Source organism: Scyliorhinus torazame, chromosome 3 (assembly GCF_047496885.1).
Source record: "Scyliorhinus torazame isolate Kashiwa2021f chromosome 3, sScyTor2.1, whole genome shotgun sequence".
In the NCBI taxonomy this organism is placed as follows: Eukaryota; Metazoa; Chordata; class Chondrichthyes; order Carcharhiniformes; family Scyliorhinidae; genus Scyliorhinus; species Scyliorhinus torazame.
This window is the reverse complement of record NC_092709.1, coordinates 339,427,074-339,454,465: the sequence shown is the minus strand read 5'-3', so window position 1 is coordinate 339,454,465 and position 27,392 is coordinate 339,427,074. Positions and strand designations below refer to the sequence as shown.

Here is a 27,392-nt window from a genome sequence, read left to right as displayed (position 1 = left end):
CTATGAGGTTTCAGATTGTGGTTGATTGGGGAGGATCAGGTTAAGTAGGTTTTTCCCTTTTGTTGGTTCCCTCACCACCTGCTGCAGTCCCAGTCTCGCAGCGATGTCCTTCAGGACCCGGCCAGCTCGGTCTGTGGTGGTACTGCCGAGCCACTTTTGGTGATGGACATTGAAGTCCCCCACCCAGAGCATATTCTGCATCCTTGCCACCCTCAGTGCTTCCTCCAAGTGGTGTTTAACATGGGAGGAGTACTGATTCATCAGCTGATGGTGGCTGGTACATGGTAATTAGCAGGCCGTTTCTTTGCCCATGTTCAACCTGAAGCCATGAGACTTAATGGGATCCAGAGTCAATGTTGAGGACTCCCAGGGCAACTCCCACCCGACTATATACCACTATGTCGCCACCTCTGCTGGGTCTGTCCTGCCGGTGAGACAGGACATACACATGAATGGTGACAGTGGTGTCTGGGATATTGTTTGTAAGGTATGATTCTGTGGGTATGACTATGTCAGGCTGTTGCTTGACTAATCTGTGAGACAGTTCTCCCAACTTTAGCACAAACGCTCAGGTGTTCATAAGGAGAACTTTGCAGGGTCGACAGGTCTCCTCCATCATTGAGGATGGGGATATTTGTAGAACCTCCTCCTCCAGTGAGTTGTTTTAAATTGTTCACCACCATTCATGGCTGGATGTGGCAGGACTGCAGAGGTTAGATCTGACGCGGTAGTAATGGAATTGCTTGTTGTTTGTGCCGTTGTCATTTTGGTGCTTGGTTCAATGCCGGGTGGTCCATCTGGTTTCATTCCTTTTTTGTGCTTTCTAAAGATTGAATACAACTGAGTGGTTTGCTAGGCCATTTCAAAGGGCATTTAAGAGTCAACCACATTGCTGGGGGGCTGGAGTCACATGTAGGCCAGATCAGGTAAGGATGGTAGATTTTCTTCCCTAAAGGACACTGGTGAACCAGGTGGGTTTTTAAAATGACAAATCGACAATGGTTTCATGGTCATCAGTAGAATTTTGATTCCAGATATTTTGTTTTGAGTTTAAATTCCATCATCTGCTGTGGTGGGACTCGAACCCTGGTCACCAGATCATTATCCTGGGTCTCTGGATTACTAGTCCAGCGACAATACCACTATGCCACCGCCTCCCCATATGCAAAATGTTTCCTTGGGGGGGGTGGGCGTGGGGGGAGAGAACAGAGAGGAATGTTGAGAACCAGGGGGACACGGCCCCAGAATAGAAGGCAAGCCATTGGACAGAGGTGTGGAGGAATTTCTTGGGTCAGAGGGTGGCCATTCTCTACCCCAGCTAGCTGTAGAGGCTCAGTCACTCGATGTTCATAGCAGAGAAACATGGGGATAGTGCAGGAGGTTGGCATTGAGGTAGCAGAACAGTCATTATCTGGTTAAATCGCAGAGCAGCAGCAAGGAGCTGAACCCATATTCCTTAGTTTGGGAACCCATGTTTTAGATTCCTCAACCAGAGGAGACAACCCCAGTGTCTAACCTGTAAAACCCCCTCAGAATCTTCAGCTTCAATGAGATTATTGCTGCTCATAGGACAACCGTCACGTCCCAGGCACCAATTCAATCAATCTTCACAATACCACTTCCAAAGCAAGCATATCCTTCCTTTACATGGAGACCAAACCTCAACAGCATTCCAGGTGTAGTCTCATCAACGCCCTGCACAAATGCAGCAGGATTTTGGTGTTCCTGTACGTCAATCCTCTTGCAATAAAGGCCAACAAGCCATTTGCTTTCCTAATTGCTTGATGTACCTGTAGGGGCTGGTTTAGCTCACTGGACTAAATCGCTGGCTTTTAAAGCAGACCAAGGCAGGCCAGCAGCACGGTTCAATTCCCGTACCAACCTCCCCGAACAGGGGCCGGAATGTGGCGACTAGGGGCTTTTCATAGTAACTTCATTGAAGTCTACTTGTGACAATAAGCGATTTTCATTCATTTTTATTCATTTCATTCATACCTGCATGCTAACTTTGAGCACACCCAGGGTCTCAGAAGTTTCACACTTCTGCGTCCTCTTCAACCTCCACTTAAAATTTCAGCAAACTTAGAGACATTACTCCCTTTGTTCAATTCAATATTATAGATTGCAAATAGCTGAAATTAAGGAATTTTCACTTAGATATTTAAGAGAAAAGTTTGAATTATTTCAGGTGTTCGGAACAATACCTTGCTCGTGTGGTCCAGCTGACCAGAATTAGATCTGGTAACAACCAATAATCTCTTATTGAATACCACGATTGTCCAAAAATGCAACATTATCCTCCTTTATTTTTTGGACACTAATGGAAGACACTTTACCATTTAAGTAAGCAGATTCATAGCTATGCTTACATGTAATAAGATTACAGTTTCCAATGACTCGTCTATTATTTAAGGAACAAGTTATTTTAAGGATGCAATAGGACCATACATCTATAACCTCATCACAAATAACTGCGCTTAAATGCTGTTCTGCTTGAGTACAGGGAACTGTCAGAACATCTGGTATTGACAGCACTGCAAATCTCTTGCACAGAATTGCAGCACAAACCAGGCTATTCAGCCCAACAGGTGCCATTGCTGATGCTGCATATGAGCCTCCTCCCTTCCTACCTCATCTAACCCCATTATCACATCCTTTTATATTCCTTTCTCTCTCAAATGCATCCATGCCATTTGCTTCAACTACTCCAGGAGGTATTAAATTCCACATTCTCACCACCTTGGATAAGTTAACAAAGTTCCTTTTTGATCCCTTGTACTCCTGTGGTCCAGCTCCTTCACAGAAATGCCATAAGATTCAAGGCCTTCAGCGCATCCATAATAATACATTTTTGTTGATGTGTTGAAGCCACTATACTGCTCCACTTCGGTTTGTTCGTTATTTTGGCTTTTGGTTAATCCATTGGTCCTGGTCAGTGTTTTCATGAACAATTGCAAACATCGCAAAAGGAGGAGTTCCCAATATTTTCATTTTGTTTCAGAAACGAAAGGAGTAGAGGAGATGCCACAACCTTATCTATCAAAACCATAGGATATGGATAAGAATAAACCACAAAGCAAGACCTTGAAACAGAAAAAAAATAAACCTGAACAGCAACATGACCATTAATATTATTGCTCAGTAAACTGGAGCTCATCTGAAACTTTACGATTTAGTATTTTATAGAAACTTTACGATTCAGGGCAGCACGGTAGCATAGTGGTTAGCACAATTGCTTCACAGCTCCAGGGTCCCAGGTTCGATTCCCGGATGGGGTCACTGTCTGTGAGGAGTCTGCATGTTCTCCCAGTGTGTGTGTGGGTTTCCTCCTGGTGCTCCGGTTTCCTCCCACAGTCCAAAGATGTGCAGGTTAGGTGGATTGGCCATGGTAAATTGCCCTTCGTGTCAAAAAGTGCCCTTAGTGTTGGGTGGGGTTACTGGGTTATGGGGGGTTACTGGGTTATGGGGATAGGGTGGAGGTATGGGCTTTGGTAGGGTGCTCTTTCCAAGAGCCAGTGCATACTCAATGGGCCGAATGGCCTCCTTCTGCACTGTAACTTCGATGTCTATGTATCAGAATCTGGCACTGTTCCTTCCTCCAAGACTCTCCTCAAAGCTTACTTCTGATTGAGTTTATAACCCATCTGTTCTGATACCTCCTCCTTCGGCTCGATCTTTTCTTCCCACTCAAACAAAACGTCTTGCGTCATTTTCAAAATCTCAATTGTTATAAAATTTCATTTTACAAATAATGTGTAGTAAACCGGTGGGAAACAGTTAAAAACCAAAAAAATAAACTCCAAAAAAGGTGAATGAGAGCAGTATTTTATTTTCTGTAATGGTGTTTATGCCATCTTTGAAGTGCAAGATTAACACACTACGCGATTAATTTCCCTTCATTATCTAAAAGGTTACCCCACAAACATCTTTTAAATCATAAAATTAAAGAGTGTGCTGCAAATTTAAGGTTTCAAGAATGGAAGATGGTGAGTCAGAGAATCAATAGCGGTTAAAGTCTAGCCAGAAGAATGGCACAAACAGCCTCTGGCTAAAAGTTAAATAAGTGCAAGAAAGAACTTTAAAAAAAAAAAGACCCGGAGTCTCTAATTAAGCAATTTGAATTGTTCTTGTGCAATATTCTTGGTGAAAGACAAATGAGCCAAGAACAGTAGAGAAACCCAATGGTCTGCAGAATGCACGGGCTTGGGGAAGGGGGGGGGGGGGAAAGAGGAAAAAGGGGGTGTAACAGAATGCAACCTAGAAAAAGTGAGGGTATGCAACAGCTCATTCCCAAGAATGAGGTTCAAGTCTTGTGGCTGCATGGTAGCAGACTCAAATTCTATACAGTACATCATTTTCCAAATTGTCCTCGGTGTCCCATGCATTGAAGCACATTGCATATATCCCCAGTATGGCAGGGTTTTAAAGAGTACCCACCACAAGAGTTTGCACAAGGCCAGACTTGCAACATACTCCATAGCTCAGGACACTCACCGTCCTCAGGATGAGTTGGTGTGCCATCCGATCATCATGCAGCTGGAATTTGTATTCCTTCTTTCCTTCCTCCAACACACATCCTGAACAACCAAATATGAAAAATAAATTTGAGAACTCATATCCACCAAATATACAAAATATTTTTGTTGATTCCAAAAGTTTGAAAGGGAGGTTGGGGCAGCAAATGGATACATTACCGCTCAGGCTAGGTATTACATTGCTTGTGTAAATGGTTTGGTAAATTAAATATGCATTTCTATTGTACTTGTTATTACCCCAGTACAAACCATTTTATGGCCATTGAAAGATTTCTGAAGCACAGTCACCAAGACAAGGTGATTTGAGAAACATGGCAGCCAATTTCACAAAAAGCAATGTAGTGGTTATCAGATAATCTGCCTTAAAGATGTTGGGTGAGAGTTAAATGGTGAGGAGGTCAGTAGGGAGAATTTCTTTGCTGCTTTTAAAGGTAGAGGGAGAGAGATTTTGATTCTTTTTCAAAGCAAGGAAATGGGACTTTGAGATTTAAGGAACAAGGATCTCCCAGGTATGCCATGTTCCGTCTGCGTGAAACAAATTGAGGGACATGGGAAGATCGAATATGGTGTGGTAGGGAGCATTTTTGGCGGATGTGGGCATCGCTGGCTGGACCAATATTTATTTCTCAACCCCGAGGGCATTTAAGAGTCAACCACATTGCTGCGAGTCTGGAGTAACGTGCAGGTCAGACCAGAAAAGGATGGCAGATTTCCTCCCATTAAGGACATTAGTGAACCAGATGGGTTATTATGACAATCAACAATGGTTTCACAGTTATCATTAGATTTTTAATTCCAGATTTTTATTGAATTCAAATTCCACCATCTCTCCTGGTGGGATTCGAACCTCAGTCCCCACGGTATTACACTGGATCTCTGGATTATTAGCTCAGTGAGCATGAAAAAATGAAAATCGCTTATTGTCACAAGTAGGCTTCAATGAAGTTACTGTGAAAAGCCCCTAGTCGCCACATTCCGGCACCTGTTCGGGGAGGCTGGTACGGGAATTGAACCATGCTGCTGGCCTGCTTTAAAAGCCAGCGATTTAGCCCAGTGTGTTAAACCAGTCCCTCCACTACAATACCACTACACCACTTCCACCCCTTGAGTTTTGCTACCAATCTGCACAAGTAAAAAATGTCACATGCCATACTTATTCAACTGAATTCATTAGTTAATGCAAAATTATTTTTCCTTAAATTGGTGTATTAGTTGCCTGCTAAGTGTTTTTATTTGTTCTTTGCCGATTTTATTTGGTTATACTACTGGTCTTAAAACATGAAATGTTATATTTAGGTTTTTTTCAAGTGGTTGGGAAATTCATCTCTCTTTTTTAAAAAAGTTGTCAGTTTCTACAGAGATTGTAACAAATTTAATCAGTTCTTACAACTTCTGCCCCCTCAGTCTATTCCTCAAAATGTGAAGGTCATTCTTCAGTTAATCTTTTAATATGATTTTGATTCTGCGCCTGCTCACAATGTGTGTACCTAAACCCACCCATACCAACCACACCATGTCTCTTTGAATCTCTCCTGTTGAGCAGTGCTCTAAGGGACTAAGAGTAAGGTAGGCAAAGGATTCAAGATGGTGGATGTGTAGCAGCCTTGGTTGTCCAACAGGTTTGAGGTTCTAACAGCTTGCCTGGAAGAGAGCGGGGGCTGCAAAAGTGGATGAGCAAAGAGACAAATGGCACTACGATACAGGGAACCATTCAAGTGCGGGAACGTTGTGATAGTGGGATGATTGCATGGTCGGGGGGGGGGCTGCAGACGAGAACAGCCCAGGTGGCTGTGTTGCTGGCCCAATGCCAGAGTTTGATACAGCTGCTTGGGTAGATGGGGAACTTGCAGTGCGAGGGGTCCACGTGGGTACCAACATGGACAGGCAAGGAAAGAGATTCTGCTTGGGGATTATGAGCACAGATTCACAGAAAGATTCAGTGCAGAAAAGGCCCTTCGGCCCATCGAGTCTGCACCCAAAAGCACCCTATTTGCCAGCCCTAATCCCATTTGAAAGCACTGCTTTTCGAATATATGCCACAATTGATGAAGTCAAGTGTCCCATATACCTTTTTCACAACCCTATTAACCTGCCCTTCTGCCTTGAAATCTATTTACAAACACACCAAGGTCTCTTTGTTCCTCAGGACTACCCAGTGTGGTGCCATTCATTGAATATTTCCTTGTCAAATTGCTCCTTCCAAAGTGGCAAATGTTTGAGAGATTTTTAATGGCTCTCAGCAAAGACTTATCATTTGTAATAGCCATTTTGAAATATCTGTAATGTTTCTGTGACAGCAGGTGACCGGGGTGACGGGGAGGGGAAAGAAGGGGTGACGGGGAGGGGAAAGAAGGGGTGACGGGGAGGGGAAAGAAGGGGTGACGGGGAGGGGAAAGAAGGGGTGACGGGGAGGGGAAAGAAGGGGTGACGGGGAGGGGAAAGAAGGGGTGACGGGGAGGGGAAAGAAGGGGTGACGGGGAGGGGAAAGAAGGGGTGACGGGGAGGGGAAAGAAGGGGTGACGGGGAGGGGAAAGAAGGGGTGACGGGGAGGGGAAAGAAGGGGTGACGGGGAGGGGAAAGAAGGGGTGACGGGGAGGGGAAAGAAGGGGTGACGGGGAGGGGAAAGAAGGGGTGACGGGGAGGGGAAAGAAGGGGTGACGGGGAGGGGAAAGAAGGGGTGACGGGGAGGGGAAAGAAGGGGTGACGGGGAGGGGAAAGAAGGGGTGACGGGGAGGGGAAAGAAGGGGTGACGGGGAGGGGAAAGAAGGGGTGACGGGGAGGGGAAAGAAGGGGTGACGGGGAGGGGAAAGAAGGGGTGACGGGGAGGGGAAAGAAGGGGTGACGGGGAGGGGAAAGAAGGGGTGACGGGGAGGGGAAAGAAGGGGTGACGGGGAGGGGAAAGAAGGGGTGACGGGGAGGGGAAAGAAGGGGTGACGGGGAGGGGAAAGAAGGGGTGACGGGGAGGGGAAAGAAGGGGTGACGGGGAGGGGAAAGAAGGGGTGACGGGGAGGGGAAAGAAGGGGTGACGGGGAGGGGAAAGAAGGGGTGACGGGGAGGGGAAAGAAGGGGTGACGGGGAGGGGAAAGAAGGGGTGACGGGGAGGGGAAAGAAGGGGTGACGGGGAGGGGAAAGAAGGGGTGACGGGGAGGGGAAAGAAGGGGTGACGGGGAGGGGAAAGAAGGGGTGACGGGGAGGGGAAAGAAGGGGTGACGGGGAGGGGAAAGAAGGGGTGACGGGGAGGGGAAAGAAGGGGTGACGGGGAGGGGAAAGAAGGGGTGACGGGGAGGGGAAAGAAGGGGTGACGGGGAGGGGAAAGAAGGGGTGACGGGGAGGGGAAAGAAGGGGTGACGGGGAGGGGAAAGAAGGGGTGACGGGGAGGGGAAAGAAGGGGTGACGGGGAGGGGAAAGAAGGGGTGACGGGGAGGGGAAAGAAGGGGTGACGGGGAGGGGAAAGAAGGGGTGACGGGGAGGGGAAAGAAGGGGTGACGGGGAGGGGAAAGAAGGGGTGACGGGGAGGGGAAAGAAGGGGTGACGGGGAGGGGAAAGAAGGGGTGACGGGGAGGGGAAAGAAGGGGTGACGGGGAGGGAAAAGAAGGGGTGACGGGGAGGGGGAAAGAAGGGGTGACGGGGAGGGGGAAAGAAGGGGTGACGGGGAGGGGGAAAGAAGGGGTGACGGGGAGGGGAAAGAAGGGGTGACGGGGAGGGGAAAGAAGGGGTGACGGGGAGGGGAAAGAAGGGGTGACGGGGAGGGGAAAGAAGGGGTGACGGGGAGGGGAAAGAAGGGGTGACGGGGAGGGGACAGAAGGGGTGACGGGGAGGGGAAAGAAGGGGTGACGGGGAGGGGAAAGAAGGGGTGACGGGGAGGGGAAAGAAGGGGTGACGGGGAGGGGAAAGAAGGGGTGACGGGGAGGGGAAAGAAGGGGTGACGGGGAGGGGAAAGAAGGGGTGACGGGGAGGGGAAAGAAGGGGTGACGGGGAGGGGAAAGAAGGGGTGACGGGGAGGGGAAAGAAGAGGTGACGGGGAGGGGAAAGAAGAGGTGACGGGGAGGGGAAAGAAGAGGTGACGGGGAGGGGAAAGAAGAGGTGACGGGGAGGGGAAAGAGGGGTGACGGGGAGGGGAAAGAGGGATGACGGGGAGGGGAAAGAGGGGTGACGGGGAGGGGAAAGAGGGGTGACGGGGAGGGGAAAGAGGGGTGACGGGGAGGGGAAAGATGGGTGACGGGGAGGGGAAAGAGGGGTGACGGGGAGGGGAAAGAGGGGTGACGGGGAGGGGAAAGAGGGGTGACGGGGAGGGGAAAGAGGGGTGACGGGGAGGGGAAAGAGGGGTGACGGGGAGGGGAAAGAAGAGGGGGGAGGTTACTGAGGGGGGTGGGGGGGTTACTGACGGGGGGAGAGGTTACTGAGGGGGGGAGGTTACTGAGGGGGGGAGGTTACTGAGGGGGGGAGGTTACTGAGGGGGGGAGGTTACTGAGGGGGGGGAGGTTACTGAGGGGGGGAGGTTACTGAGGGGGGGAGGTTACTGAGGGGGGGAGGTTACTGAGGGGGGGAGGTTACTGGGGGGGGGAGGTTACTGGGGGGGGGGTTATTGAGGGGGGGGGAGGTTATTGAGGGGGGGGAGGTTATTGAGGGGGGGGAGGTTACTGAGGGGGGGGGGGGGAGGTTACTGAGGGGGTGGGGAGGTTATTGTGGAGGGGGGAGGTTATTGAGGGGGGGAGGTTATTGAGGGGGGGGGGAGTTACTGACGGGGGGGGGAGGTTACTGACAGGGGGGGGGGGAGGTTACTGAGGGGGTGGAGGTTACTGAGGGGGGGGGGGGGAGGTTACTGAGGGGGTGGGGAGGTTATTGTGGAGGGGGGAGGTTATTGAGGGGGGAGGTTATTGAGGGGGGGAGGTTATTGAGGGGGGGAGGTTATTGAGGGGAGGGGGGATGTTACTGAGGGAACGGGGGATGCTACTGATGGGGGGGGAGGTTTCTGAGGGGGTGGAGGTTTCTGAAGGGCAGGGGGGGGGAGGTTAATGCGGGGGGGGGGGGGGAGGTTACTGGGGGGGGGAAGGTTACTGGGGGGGGGGGGGGGAGGTTACTGGGGGGGGGGGAGAGGTTACTGAGGGGGGGGGAGAGGTTACTGAGGGGGGGGGAGGTTACTGGGGGGAGGGGGGGGAGGTTATTGAGGGGAGGGGGGATGTTACTGATGGGGGGGGAGGTGACAGAGGGGACGGGAGGTGACTGAGGGTGGGAGAGGTTCCTGGGGGGGGGGGGGGGGGGAGGTTACTGAGGGGGGGGGGGGGAGGTTACTTGGGGGGGGGGGGGGGGGAGGTTACTTGGGGGGGGGGGGGGGAGGTTACTGGGGAGGGGGGGGGGAGGTTACTAAAGGGGAGTAGGTTACAGAGGGGGGGGAAGGTTACTGGGGGGGGGGGAAGGTTACTGAGGGGGGGGGAAGGTTACTGAGGGGGGGGGAAGGTTACTGAGGGGGGGGGGAAGGTTACTGAGGGGGGGGGAAGGTTACTGAGGGGGGGGGGAAGGTTACTGAGGGGGGGGAAGGTTACTGAGGGGGGGGAAGGTTACTGAGGGGGGGGAAGGTTACTGAGGGGGGGGGGAAGGTTACTGAGGGGGGGGGGGGAAGGTTACTGAGGGGGGGAAGGTTACTGAGGGGGGGAAGGTTACTGAGGGGGGGGAAGGTTACTGAGGGGGGGGGGAAGGTTACTGAGGGGGGGAAGGTTACTGAGGGGGGGGAAGGTTACTGAGGGGGGGGGGAAGGTTACTGAGGGGGGGGAAGGTTACTGAGAGGGGGGGGTTCCTGAGAGGGGGGGTTCCTGAGAGGGGGGGTTCCTGAGAGGGGGGGTTACTGAGAGGGGGGGTTACTGAGAGGGGGGAGTTACTGAGAGGGGAGGGTTACTGAGTGTGGGTGGGGTTACTGAGAGGGGGGAGTTACTGAGAGGGGGGAGTTACTGAGAGGGGGGAGTTACTGAGAGGGGGGGGGGGGGGAGAGGTTACTGACCGGGGGGGGGGTATTGACGGGGGTGGGGGGTTACTGACGGGGGGAGGTTACTGACGGGGGGGGGGGGGGGGGGGTACCGGGGGGAGGGGGGATGTTACTGAGGGAAGGGGGTATGTTACTGATGGGGGGGGGAGGTTTCTGAGGGGGGGGGAGGTTATTGAGGGGGGGGGGGGGGGGAGGTTATTGAGGGGGGGGGGGGAGGTTATTGAGGGGGGGGGGAGGTTATTGAGGGGGGGGGGAGGTTATTGAGGGGGGGGGGGAGGTTATTGAGGGGGGGGGAGGTTACGGGGGGGGAGAGGTTACGGGGGGGGGGTTACTGGGGGGGGGGGGGAGGTTACCGGGGGGAGGGGGGATGTTACTGAGGGAAGGGGGGATGTTACTGATGGGGGGGGGAGGTTTCTGAGGGGGGGGGGGGGAGGTTACTGAAGGGCAGGGGAGGAGGTTACTGAGGGGGGGAGGAGGTTACTGAGGGGGGGAGGAGGTTACTGAGGGGGGGAGGAGGTTACTGAGGGGGGGAGGAGGTTACTGAGGGGGGGAGGTTACTGAGGGGGGGGGAGGTTACTGAGGGGGGGGAGGTTACTGAGGGGGGGGGAGGTTACTGAGGGGGGGGAGGTTACTGAGGGGGGGGAGGTTACTGAGGGGGGGGAGGTTACTGAGGGGGGGGGGGAGGTTACTGAGGGGGGGGGGGAGGTTACTGAGGGGGGGGGAGGTTACTGAGGGGGGGGGGGGACTGAGGGGGGAGGTTACTGAGGGGGGGGAGGAGGTTACTGACGGGTGGAGAGGTTACTGATGGGGGGGGTGGGGGGAGGTTACTGACGGGTGGGGGGAGGTTACTGACTGGGGGGAAGAGGTTACTGATGGGGGGGGTGGGGGGAGGTTACTGATGGCGGGGGTGGGGGGAGAGGTTACTGACCCGGGGGGGGGGGGGGGAGAGGAGGTTACTGACGGGAGGGGGGGGGGGGGGGGAGGGTACAGACGGGGGTGGGGGAGGATACTGACGGGGGGGGTTACTGATTGGGGGGGGGGGAGGTTACTGAGGGGGGGGGATACTGAGGGGGGCGGGGGAGGATACTGAGGGGGGGGGGAGGTTACTGAGGGGGGGGATACTGAGGGGGGCGGGGGAGGATACTGAGGGGGGGGAGTTTACTGAGGGAGGGGGGGGGAGGTTACTGAGGGAGGGGGGAGGTTACTGAGGGAGGGGGGAGGTTACTGAGGGGGAGGTTTACTGAGGGGGAGGTTACTGAGGGGGGGGAGGTTACTGAGGTGGGGGGAGGTTACTGGGGGGGGTGGGGGAGGTTACTGGGGGGGGGGGGAGGTTACTGGGGGGGGAGGTTACTGGGGGGGGGGGGAGGTTACTGGGGGGGGAGGTTACTGGGGGGGGGGGGAGGTTACTGGGGGGGGGGAGGTTACTGGGGGGGGGGAGGTTACTGGGGGGGGGGGGGGGAGGTTACTGGGGGGGGGGGGAGGTTACTGGGGGGGGGCGGGAGGTTACCGGGGGGAGGGGGGGATGTTACTGATGGGGGGGGGAGGTTTCTGAGGGGGGGGGGGAGGTTACTGAAGGGCAGGGGAGGAGGTTACTGAGGGGGGGAGGAGGTTACTGAGGGGGGGAGGAGGTTACTGAGGGGGGGAGGAGGTTACTGAGGGGGGGAGGAGGTTACTGGGGGGGAGGAGGTTACTGAGGGGGGGAGGTTACTGAGGGGGGGGGAGGTTACTGAGGGGGGGGAGGTTACTGAGGGGGGGGGGGGAGGTTACTGAGGGGGGGGGAGGTTACTGAGGGGGGGGGGGGGAGGTTACTGAGGGGGGGGGGACTGAGGGGGGAGGTTACTGAGGGGGGGGAGGAGGTTACTGACGGGTGGAGAGGTTACTGATGGGGGGGGTGGGGGGAGGTTACTGACGGGTGGGGGGAGGTTACTGACTGGGGGGAAGAGGTTACTGATGGGGGGGGTGGGGGGAGGTTACTGATGGCGGGGGTGGGGGGAGAGGTTACTGACCCGGGGGGGGGAGAGGAGGTTACTGACGGGAGGGGGGGGGGGGGGGAGGGTACAGACGGGGGGGGGGGGAGGATACTGACGGGGGGGGTTACTGATTGGGGGGGGGGGGGGGAGGTTACTGAGGGGGGGGGATACTGAGGGGGGCGGGGGAGGATACTGAGGGGGGGGGGGGGAGGTTACTGAGGGGGGGGATACTGAGGGGGGCGGGGGAGGATACTGAGGGGGGGGGAGTTTACTGAGGGAGGGGGGGGGAGTTTACTGAGGGAGGGGGGGGAGGTTACTGAGGGAGGGGGGAGGTTACTGAGGGAGGGGGGAGGTTACTGAGGGGGAGGTTTACTGAGGGGGAGGTTACTGAGGGGGGGGAGGTTACTGAGGTGGGGGGAGGTTACTGGGGGGGGGGGGGAGGTTACTGGGGGGGGGGGGGGGGAGGTTACTGGGGGGGGAGGTTACTGGGGGGGGGGGGGGGAGGTTACTGGGGGGGGAGGTTACTGGGGGGGGGAGGTTACTGGGGGGGGGGGAGGTTACTGGGGGGGGGGGAGGTTACTGGGGGGGGGGGGGAGGTTACTGGGGGGGGAGGTTACTGGGGGGGGGGGGGGGAGGTTACTGGGGGGGGGGAGGTTACTGGGGGGGGGGAGGTTACTGGGGGGGGGGGGAGGTTACTGGGGGGGGGGGAGGTTACTGGGGGGGGGGGGGAGGTTACTGGGGGGGGGGGAGGTTACTGGGGGGGGGGGAGGTTACTGAGGGGGGGAGGTTACTGGGGGGGGGAGGTTACTGGGGGGGGGGGGAGGTTACTGAGGGGGGGGGAGGTTACTGAGGGGGGGGGGAGGTTACTGAGGGGGGGGGGAGGTTACTGAGGGGGGGGGGAGGTTACTGAGGGGGGGGAGGTTACTGAGGGGGGAGGGAGGTTACTGAGGGGGGGGGAGGTTACTGAGGGGGGGGGAGGTTACTGAGGGGGGGGGAGGTTACTGAGGGGGGGGGAGGTTACTGAGGGGGGGGGGAGGTTACTGAGGGGGGGGGGAGGTTACTGAGGAGGGGGGGGAGGTTACTGAGGGGGGGGGAGGTTACTTAGGGGGGGAGGTTACTTTGGGGGGGGGAGGTGACTGAGGGGGGGGAGGTGACTGAGGGGGGGGGGAGGTGACTGAGGGGGGGGGGGAGGTGACTGAGGGGGGGGGGAGGTGACTGAGGGGGGGGGAGGTGACTGAGGGGGGGGGAGGTGACTGAGGGGGGGGGAGGTGACTGAGGGGGGGGGAGGTGACTGAGGGGGGGGGAGGTGACTGAGGGGGGGGGAGGTGACTGAGGGGGGGGGGAGGTGACTGAGGGGGGGGGAGGTGACTGAGGGGGGGGGGAGGTGACTGAGGGGGGGAGGTTACTGAGGGGGGGAGGTTACTGAGGCGGGGGGGGAGGTTACTGAGGGGGGGGAGGTTACTGAGGGGGGGGGAGGTTACTGAGGGGGGGGAGGTTACTGAGGGGGGGGGGAGGTTACTGAGAGGGGGGGAGGTTACTGAGGGGGGGGGAGGTTACTGAGGGGGGGGGGGAGGTTACTGAGGGGGGGGGGAGGTTACTGAGGGGGGGGGAGGTTACTGAGGGGGGGGGAGGTTACTGAGGGGGGGGGGGAGGTTACTGAGGGGGGGGGGGAGGTTACTGAGGGGGGGGGAGGTTACTGAGGGGGGGGGGGGAGGTTACTGAGGGGGGGGGTTACTGAGGGGGAGGAGGTTACCGGGGGTTGGGTTACGGAGGGGGGGTGAGGTTACGGAGGGGGGGGGAGGTGACGTAGGGGACGGGAGGTGACTGAGGGTGGGAGAGGTTCCTGGGGGGAGGGCGGGGGGGGGGGGAGGTTACTGAGGGGGGGGGGGGGGGGGGGGAGGTTATTGGGGGGGGGGGAGGATACTGAGGCAGGGGGGAGGTTACTAAAGGGGAGTAGGTTACAGAGGGGGGGGGTAGGTTACTGAGAGGGGGTAGGTTACTGAGGGGGGGTAGGTTACTGAGGGGGGGAAGGTTACTGAGGGGGGGGAAAGGTTACTGAGGGGGGGAAAGGTTACTGAGCGGGGGGAAAGTTACTGAAGGGGGGGGGGGAAGGTTACTGAGGGGGGGGAGAGGTTACTGAGGGGGGGGGGGAAGAGGTGGCTGACGGGGGGGGGGGATGTTACTGAGGGGGGGGGAGGTTACTGAGAGGGGGGGGGGAGGTTACTGAGAGGGGGGGGAAGGTTACTGAGAGGGGGGGGAAGGTTACTGGGAGGGGGGGAGGTTACTGAGAGGGGGGGAGGTTACTGAGAGGGGGGGTTACTGAGAGGGGGGGGTTACTGAGAGAGGGGGGGTTACTGAGGGGGGGGTTACTGAGAGGGGGGGTTACTGAGAGGGGGGAGTTACTGAGGGGGGGGGAGTTACTGAGGGGGGGGAGTTACTGAGGGGGGGGGGTTACTGAGGGGGGGGGGGGGAAGTTACTGAGGGGGGGGAGTTACTGAGGGGGGGGAGTTACTGAGGGGGGGGGGGGAGTTACTGAGGGGGGGGGGGGGAGTTACTGACGGGGGGGGGAGGTTACTGACAGGGGGGGGGAGGTTACTGAGGGGGGAGGTTACTGAGGGGGTGGAGGTTACTGAGGGGGTGGAGGTTACTGAGGGGGGGGGGAGGTTACTGAGGGGGTGGGGAGGTTACTGAGGGGGGGGGGGGAGGTTACTGACAGGGGAGGTTATTGTGGAGGGGGGAGGTTATTGAGGGGGGGTAGGTTATTGAGGGGAGGGGGATGTTACTGAGGGAACGGGGGATGTTACTGATGGGGGGGGAGGTGACGGAGGGGACGGGAGGTGACTGAGGGTGGGAGAGGTTCCTGGGGGGGGGGGGGGGGGGGAGGTTACTGAGGGGGGGGGGGGGGGGGAGGTTACTGAGGGGGGGGGGGGGGGAGGTTACTGGGGGGGGGGGGGTTACTGAGGGGGGGGGAGGTTACTAAAGGGGAGTAGGTTACAGAGGGGGGGGGGAAGGTTACTGAGGGGGGGGGGAAGGTTACTGAGGGGGGGGGGAAGGTTACTGAGGGGGGGGGGAAGGTTACTGAGGGGGGGGGGGAAGGTTACTGAGGGGGGGGGAGGTTACTGAGGGGGGGGAAGTTACTGAGGGGGGGGGGGGAGGTTACTAAAGGGGAGTAGGTTACAGAGGGGGGGGGAAGGTTACTGAGGGGGGGGGAAGGTTACTGAGGGGGGGGGAGGTTACTGAGGGGGGGGGGAAGGTTACTGAGGGGGGGGGAAGGTTACTGAGGGGGGGGGAAGGTTACTGAGGGGGGGGGGAAGGTTACTGAGGGGGGGGGAGGTTACTGAGGGGGGGAAGGTTACTGAGGGGGGGAAGGTTACTGAGGGGGGGAAGGTTACTGAGGGGGGGAAGGTTACTGAGGGGGGGCGGGAAGAGGTGGCTGCCGGGGGGGGGGGGGGGGAGGTTACTAAGGGGGGGGGGATGTTACTGAGGGGGGGGGATGTTACTGGGGGGGGGGGAAGTTACTGAGAGGGGGGGGAGGTTACTGAGAGGCGGGGGAGGTTACTGAGAGGGGGGGGTTACTGAGAGGGGGGGGTTACTGAGAGGGGGGGGTTACTGAGAGGGGGGGTTACTGAGAGGGGGGGTTACTGAGAGGGGGGGTTACTGAGAGGGGGGGTTACTGAGAGGGGGGGTTACTGAGGGGGGGGTTACTGAGAGGGGGGGTTACTGAGAGGGGGGGTTACTGAGAGGGGGGGTTACTGAGAGGGGGGGGGTTACTGAGAGGGGGGGGTTACTGAGAGGGGAGGGTTACTGAGTGTGGGTGGGGTTACTGAGAGGGGGGAGTTACTGAGAGGGGGGAATTACTGAGAGGGGGGGTGACTGAGAGGGGGGGTGACTGAGAGGGGGGGTGACTGAGAGGGGGGGTGACTGAGAGGGGGGGGGGGGGAGAGGTTACTGACCGGGGGGGGGTTACTGACGGGGGTGGGGGGTTACTGACGGGGGGAGGTTACTGACGGGGGGGGGGGGGGGGGGGTACTGGCGGGGGGCAGTTTACTGACCGGGGGGGGGGGGGGGTTACTGACGGGGGGAGGGAGGTTACTGACGGGGGGAGGGAGGTTACTGACGGGGGGGGGGGGGAAGTTACTGACGGGGGGGGGGGGAAGGAGTTACTGACGGGGGGGGGGGGAGGTTACTGGCAGGGGGCAGGTTACTGACGGGGCGGGGGGGGTGGGGGAGGTGACTGACGGGGGGGAGGGAGGTGACTGACGGGGGGGAAGTTACTGACGGGGGGCGGGGGGGGGGAGGTTACTGACGGGGGAGGAGGTTACTGACCGGGGGGGGGGGAGGTTACTGACGGGGGGGGGGGGGGGGGGGGGAGGTTTCTGACGGGGGGGGGTAGGTTACTGACGGGGGGGGGGTAGGTTACTGACGGGGGGGGGAGGTTACTGACCGGGGGGGGGGGGGGGGGGGGAGGTTACTGACGGGGGGGGGGGTTACTGACAGGGGGGGGGGGGTGGAGGTTACTGACGGGGGGGGGGGGGGTTACTGACGGGGCGAGTTTACTGACGGGGGGAGTTTACTGACGGGGGGGTGGGGGGGGAGAGGTTACTGACGGGGGGGGGGGGGTTACTGACGGGGGGGGGGGGGGAGGTTACTGACAGGGGGGGGGGTAGGTTACTGACAGGGGGGGGGGGGGAGGTTACTGACCGGGGGGGGGGGGGGGGGGGGAGGTTACTGACGGGGGGGGGGGTGGAGGTTACTGACGGGGGGGGGGGGTTACTGACGTGGGAGGTTACTGACGGGGGGGGGGGTGGAGGTTACTGACGGGGGGGGGGGTTACTGACGTGGGAGGTTACTGACGGGGGGAGTTTACTGACGGGGGGTGGGGGGGGGGAAGAGGTTACTGACGGGGGGGGGGGTTACTGACGGGGGGGGGGGGGAGGTTACTGACGGGGGGGGGGGGGGGAGGTTACTGACGGGGGGGGGGGGAGGTTACTGACGGGGGGGGGGGAGGTTACTGACGGGGGGGGGGGGGGAGGTTACTGACGGGGGGGGGGAGGTTACTGACCGGGGGGCGGGGGGGGGGAGGTTACAGACGGGGGAGGTTACTGACGGGGGGGGGGGGGGGGGAGGTTACTGACGGGGGGAGGTTACTGACGGGGGAGGTTACTGACGGGGGGAGGTTACTGACGGGGGGAGGTTACTGACGGGGGGGGGGGGGGGGGGGAGGTTACTGACGAGCGGGGGGGGAGGTTACTGACGAGGGGGGGCGGGGAGAGAGGTTACTGACGGGGGGGGGGAGAGGTTACTGACGGGGGGGGGGGGGGGAGAGGTTACTGACGGGGGGGGGGGGGGGGGGGAAGAGGTTACTGACGGGGGGGAGGAGGTTACTGACGGGGGGAGGGAGGTTACTGACGGGGGGAGGGAGGTTACTGACGGGGGGAGGGAGGTTACTGACGGGGGGGGGGGGAAGTTACTGACGGGGGGGGGGGGGGGAGGAGTTACTGACGGGGGGGGGAGGTTACTGGCAGGGGGCAGGTTACTGACGGGGCGGGGGGGGTGGGGGAGGTGACTGACGGGGGGGAGGGAGGTGACTGACGGGGGGGAAGTTACTGACGGGGGGCGGGGTGGGGGAGGTTACTGACGGGGGAGGAGGTTACTGACCGGGGGGGGGGGGGGGAGGTTACTGACGGGGGGGGGGGGGGGGGGGGAGGTTTCTGACGGGGGGGGTAGGTTACTGACGGGGGGGGGGTGGAGGTTACTGACGGGGGGGGGGGGGGGGAGGTTACTGTTCGGGGGGGGGGGGGGGGGGAGGTTACTGACGGGGGGGGGGTTACTGACAGGGGGGGGGGGGTGGAGGTTACTGACCGGGGGGGGGGGGGGGTTACTGACGGGGGGAGTTTACTGACGGGGGGAGTTTACTGACGGGGGGAGTTTACTGACGGGGGGTGGGGAGGGGGGGGGGGGAAGAGGTTACTGACGGGGGGGGGGGGGGTTACTGACGGGGGGGGGGGGGGGGGGAGGTTACTGACAGGGGGGGGGGGTAGGTTACTGACGGGGGGGGGGGGGGAGGTTACTGACCGGGGGGGGGGGGGGGAGGTTACTGACGGGGGGGGGGGGGTGGAGGTTACTGACGGGGGGGGGGGTTACTGACGTGGGAGGTTACTGACGGGGGGAGTTTACTGACGGGGGGTGGGGGGGGGGGGGAAGAGGTTACTGACAGGGGGGGGGGTTACTGACGGGGGGGGGGGGAGGTTACTGACGGGGGGGGGGGGGGGGAGGTTACTGACGGGGGGGGGGGGAGGTTACTGACGGGGGGGGGGGGAGGTTACTGACGGGGGGGGGGGGAGGTTACTGACGGGGGGGGGGGGGGAGGTTACTGACGGGGGGGGGGGGGGAGGTTACTGACCGGGGGGCGGGGGGGGGGGGGGGGGGAGGTTACAGACGGGGGAGGTTACTGACGGGGGGGGGGGGGGGGGGGAGGTTACTGACGGGGGGAGGTTTCTGACGGGGGGAGGTTACTGACGGGGGGAGGTTACTGACGGGGGGAGGTTACTGACGGGGGGAGGTTACTGACGGGGGGGGGGGGGGGGGGGGGGGAGGTTACTGACGAGCGGGGGGGGGAGGTTACTGACGAGGGGGGGGGGGGAGAGAGGTTACTGACGGGGGGGGGGGGAGAGGTTACTGACGGGGGGGGGGGGGGAGAGGTTACTGACGGGGGGGAGGTTACTGACGGGGGGAGGAGGTTACTGACGGGGGGAGGAGGTTACTGACGGGGGGAGGTGGTTACTGACGGGGGGAGGTGGTTACTGACGGGGGGAGGTGGTTACTGACGGGGGGAGGTGGTTACTGACGGGGGGAGGTGGTTACTGACGGGGGGAGGTGGTTACTGACGGGGGGAGGTGGTTACTGACGGGGGGAGGTGGTTACTGACGGGGGAGGTGGTTACTGACGGGGGGAGGTGGTTACTGACGGGGGGAGGTGGTTACTGACGGGGGGATGGTTCCTGACGGGGGGAAGATTCCTGACCAGGGGGGGGGTGGGAGGTTACTGAGGGGGTGGGAGGTTACTGAGGGGGGGGGAGGTTACTGAGGGGGGGGGGAGGTTACTGAGGGGGGGGGGGGGGGAGGTTACTGAGGGGGGGGGGAGGTTACTGAGGGGGGGGGGGGGGGGGAGGTTACTCAGGGGGGGGGAGGTTATTGAGGGGAGGGAGGTTACTGAGGGGGGGAGGTTACTGAGGGGGGGAGGTTACTGAGGGGGGGGGGAGGTTACTGAGGGGGGGGGGGAGGCTACTGAGGGGGGGGGGAGGCTACTGAGGGGGGGGGGAGGTTACTGAGGGGGGGGGAGGTTACTGAGGGGGGGGGAGGTTACTGAGGGGGGGGGAGGTTACTGAGGGGGGGGGAGGTTACTGAGGGGGGGGGGAGGTTACTGAGGGGGGGGAGGTTACTGAAAGGGGGGAAGGTTACTGAGGGGGGGGGGAAGGTTACTGAGGGGGGGGAAGGTTACTGAGGGGGGGGGAAGGTTACTGAGGGGGGGGGGGGAAGGTTACTGAGGGGGGGGGGAAGGTTACTGAGGGGGGGGGAGGAGGTTACTGAGGGGGGGGAGGAGGTTACTGAGGGGGGGGGAGGAGGTTACTGAGGGGGGAGGTTACTGAGGGGGGGGGGGGAGGTTACAGAGGGGGAGGAGGTTACGGGGGGGGTTACGGGGGGGGTTCCGGAGGGGGGTGAGGGGACGGGAGGTGACTGAGGGTGGGAGAGGTTCCTGGGGGGGGGGGGGGGGTTACTGAGGGCGGGGGGGGGGGTGGTTACTGAGGGGGGGGGGGGGAGTTACTAAAGGGGAGTAGGTTACAGAGGGGGGGGGGTAGGTTACTGAGGGGGAGTAGGTTACTGAGGGGTGGGGGAAAGTTACCTGGGGGGGGGGGGGAAGGTTACCTGGGGGGGGGGGGAAGGTTACCTGGGGGGGGGGGGGTTACCTGGGGGAGGGGGAAGGTTACTGAGGGGGGGGGGGGGGGAGGTTACTGACGGGGGGGGGTGTTACTGACGGGGGGGGGGGTTACTGACGGGGGGGGGTTACTGACGGGGGGGGGTTACTGACGGGGGGGGGGGGTTACTGACGGGGGGGGGGGGGTTACTGACGGGGGGGGGGGTTACTGACGGGGGGGGGGCGTTACTGACGGGGGGGGGCGTTACTGACGGGGGGGGAGGAAGGTTACTGACGGGGGGGAGGAAGGTTACTGACGGGGGGGAGGAAGGTTACTGACGGGGGGGGGGGAGGTTACTGACGGGGGGGGAGGTTACTGACGGGGGGGGAGGTTACTGACGGGGGGGGGGGGGGGAGGTTACTGACGGGGGGGGGGGGAGGTTACTGACGGGGGGGGGGGAGGTTACTGACGGGGGGGGGGGGGAGGTTACTGACGGGGGGGGGGGGAGGTTACTGACGGGGGGGGGTGACTGACGGGGGGGGGGGAGGTTATTGACGCTGGGGGAGGTTACTGACGGGGGGGGGTTACTGACGGGGGGGGGGGGTTACTGACGGGGGGGGGTTACTGACGGGGGGGGGTTACTGACGGGGGGGGGTTACTGACGGGGGGGGGTTACTGACGGGGGGGGGTTACTGACGGGGGGGGGGTTACTGACGGGGGGGGGGTTACTGACGGGGGTGGGGTTACTGACGGGGGTGGGGTTACTGACGGGGGGGGGGTTACTGACGGGGGGGGGGTGGGGAGGTTACTGACCGGGGGGGTTACTGACCGGGGGGGGTTACTGACCAGGGGGGGGGGGGGGGGGGGTTACTGACAGGGGGGGGGGAGGTTACTGACGGGGGAGGGGGGGAGGTTACTGACGGGGGAGGGGGGGAGGTTACTGACGGGGGAGGGGGGGCGGTTACTGAGGGGGGGCGGTTACTGAGGGGGGGGGGAGGTTACTGAGGGGGGGAGGTTACTGAGGGGGGGGGGGGAGGTTACTGAGGGGGGGGGAGGTTACTGAGGGGGGGAGGAGGTTTACTGGGGGGGGGTTTACGGGGGGGGTGTGTTTACGGGGGGGTTACTGGGGGGGGGGTTACGGGGGGGGTTACGGGGGGGGTTACGGGGGGGGGGTTACGTGGGGGGGTTACGGGGGGGGGGTTACGGGGGGGGGGGTTACGGGGGGGGGGTTACGGGGGGGGGTTACGGGGGGGGGTTACGGGGGGGGGGTTATGGGGGGGGTTACGGGGGGGGGTTACGGGGGGGGTTACGGGGGGGGTTACGGGGGGGGTTACGGGGGGGGGTTACGGGGGGGGTTACTGGGGGGGGTTACTGGGGGGGGTTACTGGGGGGGGTTACTGGGGGGGGTTACTGGGGGGGGTGTTACTGGGGGGGGTGTTTATGGGGGGGGTGTTTATGGGGGGGGTGTTTATGGGGGGGGTGTTTATGGGGGGGGTGTTTATGGGGGGGTGTTTATGGGGGGGGGTGTTTATGGGGGGGGTGTTTATGGGGGGGGTGTTTATGGGGGGGGTGTTTATGGGGGGGGTGTTTATGGGGGGGGTGTTTATGGGGGGGGTGTTTATGGGGGGGGGTGTTTATGGGGGGGGGTGTTTACTGGGGGGGGGTGTTTACTGGGGGGGGTTTACTGGGGGGGGGTTTACTGGGGGGGGTTTACTGGGGGCGGTTTACTGGGGGGGGGCGGTTTACTGGGGGAGGTTTACTGGGGGGGGTTTACTGGGGGGGGGTTTACTGGGGGGGGTTTACTGGGGGGGGGGTTTACTGGGGGGGGGGTTTACTGGGGGGGGGTTTACTGGGGGGGGGGGTTTACTGGGGGGGGGGGTTTACTGGGGGGGGTTACTGAGCGGGGGGGGGTTACTGAGCGGGGGGGGGTTACTGAGCGGGGGGGGGTTACTGAGCGGGGGGGGGGTTACTGAGCGGGGGGGGGGGTTACTGAGCGGGGGGGGGGTTACTGAGCGGGGGGGGGGGAGGTTACTGAGGGGGGGGAGGTTACTGAGGGGGGGGGAGGTTACTGAGGGGGGGGGGGAGGTTACTGAGGGGGGGGGAGGTTACTGAGGGGGGGGAGGTTACTGAGGGGGGGGGAGGTTACTGAGGGGGGGGGGGGAGGTTACTGAGGGGGGGGAGGTTACTGAGGGGGGTGGGAGGAGGTTTACTGGGGGGGGGGGTTTACGGGGGGGGGTGTTTACGGGGGGGGTTACTGGGGGGGGGTTACGGGGGGGGTTACGGGGGGGGGTTACGGGGGGGGTTACGGGGGGGGGTTACGGGGGGGGGTTACGGGGGGGGGGTTACGGGGGGGGTTACGGGGGGCGGGGTTTACTGGGGGTGTTGTTTATGGGGGGGTGTTGTTTATGGGGGGGTGTTGTTTATGGGGGGGTGTTGTTTATGGGGGGGTGTTGTTTATGGGGGGGTGTTGTTTATGGGGGGGTGTTGTTTATGGGGGGGGGTGTTTATGGGGGGGGGTGTTTATGGGGGGGGGTTTACTGGGGGGGGGTTTACTGGGGGGGGGTTTACTGGGGGGGGGGTTTACTGGGGGGGGGGTTTACTGGGGGGGGGGTTTACTGGGGGGGGGTTTACTGGGGGGGGGTTTACTGGGGGGGGGTTTACTGGGGGGGGGGGTTTACTGGGGGGGGGGTTTACTGGGGGGGGGGTTTACTGGGGGGGGGGTTTACTGGGGGGGGGTTGTTTATGGGGGGGTGTTGTTTATGGGGGGGTGTTGTTTATGGGGGGGTGTTGTTTATGGGGGGGTGTTGTTTATGGGGGGGGTGTTTATGGGGGGGGTGTTTATGGGGGGGGGTGTTTATGGGGGGGGGGTGTTTACTGGGGGGGGGTTTACTGGGGGGGGTTTACTGGGGGGGGTTTACTGGGGGGGGGTTTACTGGGGGCGGTTTACTGGGGGGGCGGTTTACTGGGGGGGGCGGTTTACTGGGGGGGGGTTTACTGGGGGGGGGGTTTACTGGGGGGGGTTTACTGGGGGGGGGTTTACTGGGGGGGGTTTACTGGGGGGGGTTTACTGGGGGGGGGTTTACTGGGGGGGGGTTTACTGGGGGGGGGTTTACTGGGGGGGGTTTACTGGGGGGGGGTTTACTGGGGGGGGGTTTACTGGGGGGGGTTACTGAGCGGGGGGGGGTTACTGAGCGGGGGGGGGGTTACTGAGCGGGGGGGGTTACTGAGCGGGGGGGGGTTACTGAGCGGGGGGGGGTTACTGAGCGGGGGGGGGGTGGTTACTGAGGGGGGGGGGAGGTTACTGAGGGGGGGGGGGGAGGTTACTGAGGGGGGGGGAGGTTACTGAGGGGGGGGGAGGTTACTGAGGGGGGGGGAGGTTACTGAGGGGGGGGGGAGGTTACTGAGGGGGGGGGAGGTTACTGAGGGGGGGGGAGGTTACTGAGGGGGGGGGGGGAGGTTACTGAGGGGGGGGAGGTTACTGAGGGGGGGGAGGAGGTTTACTGGGGGGGGGGTTTACGGGGGGGGGGGGGTGTTTACGGGGGGGGTTACTGGGGGGGGTTACGGGGGGGGGTTACGGGGGGGGGTTACGGGGGGGGGTTACGGGGGGGGGTTACGGGGGGGGGGGTTTACTGGGGGTGTTGTTTATGGGGGGGTGTTGTTTATGGGGGGGTGTTGTTTATGGGGGGGTGTTGTTTATGGGGGGGTGTTGTTTATGGGGGGGGTGTTTATGGGGGGGGGTGTTTATGGGGGGGTGTTTATGGGGGGGGTGTTTATGGGGGGGGTGTTTATGGGGGGGGTGTTTATGGGGGGGGTGTTTATGGGGGGGGTGTTTATGGGGGGGGTGTTTATGGGGGGGGGTGTTTATGGGGGGGGGTGTTTACTGGGGGGGGTTTACTGGGGGGGGGGGTTACTGGGGGGGGTTTACTGGGGGCGGTTTACTGGGGGGGGCGGTTTACTGGGGGAGGTTTACTGGGGGGGGTTTACTGGGGGGGGTTTACTGGGGGGGGGGGTTTACTGGGGGGGGGGTTACTGGGGGGGGTTTACTGGGGGGGGTTTACTGGGGGGGGGGGTTTACTGGGGGGGGGGGTTTACTGGGGGGGGGTTTACTGGGGGGGGTTACTGAGCGGGGGGGGGGGTTACTGAGCGGGGGGGGGTTACTGAGCGGGGGGGGTTACTGAGCGGGGGGGGGGGTTACTGAGCGGGGGGGGGGGTTACTGAGCGGGGGGGGGAGGTTACTGAGGGGGGGGAGGTTACTGAGGGGGGGGGGGAGGTTACTGAGGGGGGGGGAGGTTACTGAGGGGGGGGGAGGTTACTGAGGGGGGGGGAGGTTACTGAGGGGGGGGAGGTTACTGAGGGGGGGGGAGGTTACTGAGGGGGGGGGGAGGTTACTGAGGGGGGGGAGGTTACTGAGGGGGGTGGGAGGAGGTTTACTGGGGGGGGGGGTTTACGGGGGGGGGGGTGTTTACGGGGGGGGTTACTGGGGGGGGGTTACGGGGGGGGGGTTACGGGGGGGGGTTACGGGGGGGGGGTTACGGGGGGGGGGTTACGGGGGGCGGGGTTTACTGGGGGTGTTGTTTATGGGGGGGTGTTGTTTATGGGGGGGGTGTTGTTTATGGGGGGGGTGTTGTTTATGGGGGGGTGTTGTTTATGGGGGGGGTGTTTATGGGGGGGGGTGTTTATGGGGGGGGGTGTTTATGGGGGGGGGTGTTTATGGGGGGGGGTGTTTATGGGGGGGGGTGTTTATGGGGGGGGGTGTTTATGGGGGGGGGTTTACTGGGGGGGGGTTTACTGGGGGGGGGTTTACTGGGGGGGGGGGTTTACTGGGGGGGGGTTTACTGGGGGGGGGGTTTACTGGGGGGGGGTTACTGGGGGGGGTTTACTGGGGGGGGGTTTACTGGGGGGGGGTTTACTGGGGGGGGGTTTACTGGGGGGGGGTTTTACTGGGGGGGGGTTTACTGGGGGGGGGGGTTTACTGGGGGGGGGGGTTTACTGGGGGGGTGTTGTTTATGGGGGGGTGTTGTTTATGGGGGGTGTTGTTTATGGGGGGGGTGTTTATGGGGGGGGTGTTTATGGGGGGGGTGTTTATGGGGGGGGGTGTTTATGGGGGGGGGTGTTTATGGGGGGGGGGGTGTTTACTGGGGGGGGGTTTACTGGGGGGGGTTTACTGGGGGGGGGTTTACTGGGGGGGCGGTTTACTGGGGGGGGCGGTTTACTGGGGGGGGGTTTACTGGGGGGGGTTTACTGGGGGGGGTTTACTGGGGGGGGGTTTACTGGGGGGGGTTTACTGGGGGGGGTTTACTGGGGGGGGGGGTTTACTGGGGGGGGGTTTACTGGGGGGGGGGGTTTACTGGGGGGGGGGGTTTACTGGGGGGGGGTTTACTGGGGGGGGGTTTACTGGGGGGGGTTACTGAGCGGGGGGGGGTTACTGAGCGGGGGGGGGGTTACTGAGCGGGGGGGGGTTACTGAGCGGGGGGGGGGTTACTGAGCGGGGGGGAGGTTACTGAGGGGGGGGGGGGAGGTTACTGAGGGGGGGGGAGGTTACTGAGGGGGGGGGGGAGGTTACTGAGGGGGGGGGAGGTTACTGAGGGGGGGGGAGGTTACTGAGGGGGGGGGGGAGGTTACTGAGGGGGGGGAGGTTACTGAGGGGGGGGGAGGAGGTTTACTGGGGGGGGGTTTACGGGGGGGGGGGGTGTTTACGGGGGGGGTTACTGGGGGGGGGTTACGGGGGGGGGGTTACGGGGGGGGGTTACGGGGGGGGGGTTACGGGGGGGGGTTACGGGGGGGGGGGTTTACTGGGGGTGTTGTTTATGGGGGGGTGTTGTTTATGGGGGGGTGTTGTTTATGGGGGGGTGTTGTTTATGGGGGGGTGTTGTTTATGGGGGGTGTTGTTTATGGGGGGGGGTGTTTATGGGGGGGGGGTTTACTGGGGGGGGTTTACTGGGGGGGGGTTTACTGGGGGGGGGGTTTACTGGGGGGGGGGTTTACTGGGGGGGGGTTACTGGGGGGGGGGGTTACTGGGGGGGGGGGTTACTGGGGGGGGGGTTACTGGGGGGGGGGTTACTGGGGGGGGGTTACTGGGGGGGGGTTACTGGGGGGGGGGGTTACTGGGGGGGGTTACTGAGCGGGGGGGGGGGTTACTGAGCGGGGGGGGTTTACTGAGCGGGGGGGGGGTTACTGAGCGGGGGGGCGGTTACTGAGCGGGGGGGGGGGGTTCTCAGCAGACTAGATCTCAGGCCCATTCTCGGTTCCACCTCTTACCGAACAAATAGACGCTGGAGTTGAGCAGCTCCGACACCGACACCTTCCGCTCCTCCATCAGCCGCCGACACTCGGCCGTGGCCGCCCGCGATGACTGACAGCGGCCCCAACCACTCATCCTGCCGCCTGTCTGCCTGCCGCCCACACTGCTTAGCTGCCGGCGGACCACCTCGTCCGCCTGACTGACAGCCGCGTTAGCCAGTGCCGGTCAGCTGGGCGCGCCGGGGCCCTGCGTGCGCGCCACGGCCCCTGCGTGCGCGCCAAGGCCCCTGCGGGCGCTCCAAGGCCCATGCGTGCGCGCCAAGGCCCCTGCGTGCGCGCCTGTTCCGGTCAGCTGGGCGCGCCGGGCCCCTGCGTGCGCGCCAAGGCCCCTGCGTGCGCTCCAAGGCCCCTGCGTGCGCGCCAAGGGCCCTGCGTGCGCGCCAAGGCCCCTGCGGGCGCTCCAAGGCCCCTGCGTGCGCGCCAAGGGCCCTGCGTGCGCGCCTGTTCCGGTCAGCTGGGCGCGCCAGGCCCCTGCGTGCGCGCCAAGGCCCCTGCGTGACGCAGTCTGCTTGAACAAGAACAAAGAAGTACAACAGGAACAGGCCCTTGGTCCCTCCATGCCCGTGCCGACAATGCTGCCCGTCTAAACTACAATCTTCTACACTTCCTGGGTCCGTATCCCTCTATTCTCATCCTATTCATGTATTTGTCAAGATGCCCCTTAAACGTCACTATCGTCCCTGCTTCCACCA

At 61.8% G+C, this 27,392-nt stretch overlaps 1 protein-coding gene across 2 annotated transcripts in view; it reads right to left on the bottom strand.

Moving 5' to 3' along the window:
- The window catches only part of npm1b (nucleophosmin 1b), a 146,106-nt gene extending 119,197 nt beyond the window's left edge, over nt 1-26,909 (bottom strand). The window contains exons 1-2 of one of the 2 annotated variants that reach the window (XM_072497708.1): nt 26,659-26,909; nt 4,495-4,577 (exon numbers count right to left, since the gene is read on the bottom strand). In XM_072497708.1, coding sequence (XP_072353809.1) covers nt 4,495-4,577; nt 26,659-26,776 — 201 coding nt within the window. In that variant the 5' untranslated portion in view covers nt 26,777-26,909. The remainder of the gene's footprint in view (nt 1-4,494; nt 4,578-26,658) is intronic. The other variant, XM_072497707.1, reaches the window with a different exon arrangement.
- Nucleotides 26,910-27,392: the final 483 nt, after the last annotated feature.